A 4,719-nucleotide genomic window follows, 5' to 3' on the forward strand; every position below is an offset into this window, starting at 1 on the left:
TTAAATTTTCTTTTTATAGTCACTGGTAATTTTTTTTACATCCAATTTTTTTATTATATTTTGTCTTGTTAAATGATGTCTTGAATTTTGTCATTAGGTACAGCACCGTTCCCATTTCACCTAATTCTCGATCTGCTAAAAAGATATTGTCTTTGCTTTTGTAATTGACAGTGTTGTGTTATGGATGAGTGTTGTCTTTGGGTTTGTTGGCAATTCTAGTTGTTGCAGACATATACATTTTTGTTTTATTCAATTTTGCTCTATTCTACGGGGAGCGAAAAATGAGAACTTGAATGTGGGATTATGTTTGACTGTTCTTCAATTTCCATATATTTTTTATTTTACATTGCTTGGGTCCATTTTCTAGGTCACTTGAAGTTTGAGGTTTGTGTCCATTTTACATGTCCCGCTTTTGTGTGTATTTCAAAATCATCGGCAATCAATCATTCTTTCACAATTTATTTTGAAATTCCAAACTCTGAACATATTTTGGTGTTAATAAGGTTGATTGGGTTGCTTGTTTTGTTGGCAGTGGGCACTTTGTTGCAGAGGACAAGCTCTTGGTCTGAGTGAATGATCCGATGTTGGTCTTGGCATGCTGCTGGAGTGATCTCAAGGCATAATTCCACCTGCACACCCCCAGTTGATCCTTCAAGGCCTCCACTGCCCCAATGCTGGATGTAACAATCCAAGCTCTGGTTGCTGCACTCATGATAACTGCTATGACTTTTTGATGAAAAATTGGTATGTGTTTTTTGGATGTGTTGATTGAGTGGTTTGTTCGTTTCTATATATATGTGGGTGATTGAGTGATTTTCAGGATGGTGGTTAATGCCAAACCACAGGCTTGATCGTTTCTATATATATTTATGTCAATCAATGTACTTAAGTTATTTATAATGTATTAAATTTAGGAACTTAACTTTGACTGTAAAATTAAGGTAAATGTGTGGTCTATGTAAAATGCAGTTTAATCTTTTATAGCTTTTTGTTTTGCTCTGATGACTATGATTTTTTCGGCTCAATGAAGACTATCTTTGTATCATTCTTCACTCTGCTAATTGTGTTTGTCTTCACAGTTACTGCCACAAAGTCATCAAAGGGCTTAACTTGTGAGCAGGAAAAAGCCTTAGCGAAGCAATGCTTAGATTATCTAACCAAGAAAAGTGATGCCCCTTCAACTTCTTACTGCTATGGGATGAAACAAATCATATTTTCATCACCTATGAAGGAAGAAAAACGTGCTGCTTGTAAGTGTCTAAAGGAATCAGGCTCTCAGGTTCCTAACCTAGATAAAGACAGAGACAATAATCTTTGCAAAAAGTGCAAAATCATGTCCAATGACTTGAATTACCAAAAGTAAGACTTCTTTTTACGTATACAATTAATGTTAATAGCTTTCACTCATTTGTTTTTTCCTGACATTGCTTTTCCTTTCTTTTCTTTTTTTTCAGACTTGATTAAGCTAGGAACTGTGGATTATGCTGGGAATTTTCTATTTCTGTTGAACTTCTCTCAAACATTTTTTTTTCAGACTTGATTAAGCTAGGAAATGTGGATTATGTTGGGAATTTTTTATTTCTGTTCAACTTCTGTCAAACATTATGTTGGGAAATGTGGATTATGCTTTGTAGTTTTATTTTATTTTTATCAGTATATGAAACTATTAATTATTGGGTATAAATGTGAGATCATCTAATTTTTTTTTTTAAAAATTATAATTATATACGGATTTATCCGTATGTAATTTATATACGGATTTTACATACGGATTTATCCGTATGTAATTTACATACGGATTTTATATACGGATTTTTCCGTATATAATTTACATACGGATATATCCGTATATAATTTATATACGGATATATCCGTATATAAAATAGCTACGACAGTTTTATATACGGATTTTTGTCCGTATGTAAGTCGTATGTAATCAAGTGTTATATACGGATTTTGGGTCTTATATACGGATTTTGGTTGTATGTAATTCAATTTTTTCTTGTAGTGACCACGAATGAGTTCATTGATCTGATTGTAGTTGAAACACAAGGTCACAAGTAAAAGAGTCGCGTTACGGATGAGTTCATTGATGTGGTTGTAGTTGAGGTACAAGGAGAGAAGTAAAAGAGGGAAGTTGATGATATACCACCATAAAACCTCAGGAGCAATGAGAATCCACATAAGTGCTTCACATCCAACTACACCAGAGACGTTGAATATGAAATTAGTTGGCCGGTTCGTTTGAGCTGTTGAAGCAAGTACGTGAGAACATGCTGCTGTGAGGAAGAGCAACACAGTTGGAGTTGAACGTTGGAAGGGGTTGGTGTTTAAACCTCCATACTTAATACCTATTGAAGTCAGTTCCAACGCCATCAGAATACTATAACCTTTGTTCTTCATGGTGCCAGAAGAAAAAGAGAGAAGAGGGATGTTTTCAATCGGAGAAAGAAGATGGTGTTTCCATTATGACTCGTTATGGAAAGCATGGGAAGGTATTTAGTGAGAAAAGAAGATGGTGTTTGCGAACATCAGAATACTTTATACTTTATGTTCTTTACAATTTTCTTCTGAAAAACATTAAATTCAAAGATTTTATTTACCAAACTGCCACTGTATAGCTTTTAAGTCTCTATTTTTTATAAGTTTTTACTTTTTATAAACAGACCTAAATTTAGAGATTTTATTTACCACACTGCCACGGCATGGTTTTTAAGTCTCTATTTTTTATAAACAGACTTAAATTTAGAGATTTAAAAAGTTTATTTTACTAGTGCAGTCACATCCTACATCACAGACAAGCTTAATTATTTTCTTAATTTTATATATTGATGTAAATCATTTAAATTTATTTTTTAAAAGATTAAATTTAAAATTAAAAAAATATGTATAGATATTAATAGATATCTGAAAATATAAAAATGAATAAATTCTATGAATGACACTGGCTAAATATTTGGAAACAACAGTGTTGAACACTTCACTACTTCTATATTTTATAATAAAATGTTTTTCTTTATTCTATTTGTATCATTTCTAGTTCTTATTATAATTTAAGACTTATATTAATAATAATAGAAATAAAATTATAAGAATAAAATATAACTTTTATAATTTAAATTTAAATATTCTTAGTTATAAAATTATTATAAATAATATAAATTAATTAAGATATGCAATAATTTTTATTAAATAAATACTAATAAGTATCATTTATTAATTTATGATGTTTATATTATTTTATAATATTAATTTGAAATTCCTAATTTCAAATTAATACCTATTGAAGTTGGAGTTGAATGTTGGAAGGGGTTGGTGTGTGAACCTCCATACTTAATACCTATTGAAGCCAATTCCAAGGCCATTAGTACAGTATAACCTTTGTTCTTCATGGTCACAGAAGGAAAAGTGAAAAGATGAGAGAAGGAATATGTTTTCACTTGGAGACGAAAATATTATTTTATATTGCAAAAGAAATCATGATTCGCAAACTTTCGTTTATGATGACGCATGTTACAACATTTGGTTGTCGTATGCAACATGCAAGTCACATGCAAGTGGTCTCGTAAGGTGAAACAAATGGAGGTTGATGCTGAAAAATACCCTTATAATCCGGGTTCACATCCATTATTCTTTATGAATTGACATTCAAGAAAGAGGGATATTTTCACTTGGAGATGGGAGAGAAGAGTGTGTTTCCTTACTCCACTGAGTCGCTATGGGAAGAAGGAATTGAATTTATAGTGTGAAAAGGGAAGGTTGTGAAAAGAGAAGTTCACTAGCTGAATAAATATTATTTAACACATTTAAATATTTTATATTTATTTGATATTATTTTTACTTATTTTTTATTTTCTTTTTTCTTAAAATAATATAAAAATTTATATTTTTTTATCATTTTATTCTTATAATCTAGGTCAAAGGAATATAAAAGTGTGTAACAGTGTAAGTTGGTACGTTGGCACCTAACTTGCAACATGAAAGTGATTAATTAAAGAGGAATGCCCATACTCTTTACTTTAATAACCCAAATCTATAACCTTAAAATTACTCATTATTGGTTTAAGTCTCTTGGTCTTACTTCCAAAATATTGGTCACACACATCATTCTTTATGACGTGTCACCCACGATGTGGTTTTAAGCCTTACTCGTTACAGTTTCCAGGGTTTGCAGTGTGAAAATAGGGTGTTTTTGTAGATGGAGTTGCTCTTGCGAACAGTAAGTTAAGAACGCGCTATATGTTATAAAAATATTATTTTATATTGCAAAAGATATCATGATTGGACAACTCTTCTTGTACATGCAAATAAATAAATAAATAAATTCTATGAATGTTCGATGCTAAATATTTGGAAACAAATTTGTTGAACAATTCACCGCTTCTGTATTTTATAACAATTTTATTTATTCTATTTGTATCATTTCTGGTTCTTATTATAATTTAAGATTTATATTAATAATAATGATAACAGAAATTATAAGAATAAAATATAACTTTTATAATTTAAATTTAAATAGTCTAAGTCATAAAATTATTATAATAATAATAATATAAATTAATTAATATATGTAATAATTTTTATTAAATAGATACTAATAAATATCACTTATTAATATATAATGTTAATATTATTTTATAATATTAATGAGAAGTTTCTAATTTAAAAATAATTTATCTTACATAATTTTATCATTTTAATTAACATGTTATTTGTTAT

General features: G+C 29.6%; 1 protein-coding gene across 1 annotated transcript; it reads left to right on the plus strand.

The window, feature by feature from the left end:
• Positions 1-784: 784 nt before the first annotated feature.
• Positions 785-1,363, plus strand: LOC148198883 (non-specific lipid-transfer protein A-like). The gene has a single exon (XM_088114407.1). It carries the CDS (start codon positions 1,025-1,027, stop codon positions 1,361-1,363), a length of 339 nt encoding a protein of 112 aa, XP_087970533.1. The 5' UTR covers positions 785-1,024.
• The last annotated feature ends 3,356 nt before the right edge of the window (positions 1,364-4,719 follow it).

Source organism: Vigna umbellata, chromosome 4 (genome assembly GCF_029865625.1).
Source record: "Vigna umbellata cultivar VRB3 chromosome 4, Vumbellata_1.0, whole genome shotgun sequence".
NCBI lineage: Eukaryota > Viridiplantae > Streptophyta > Magnoliopsida > Fabales > Fabaceae > Vigna > Vigna umbellata.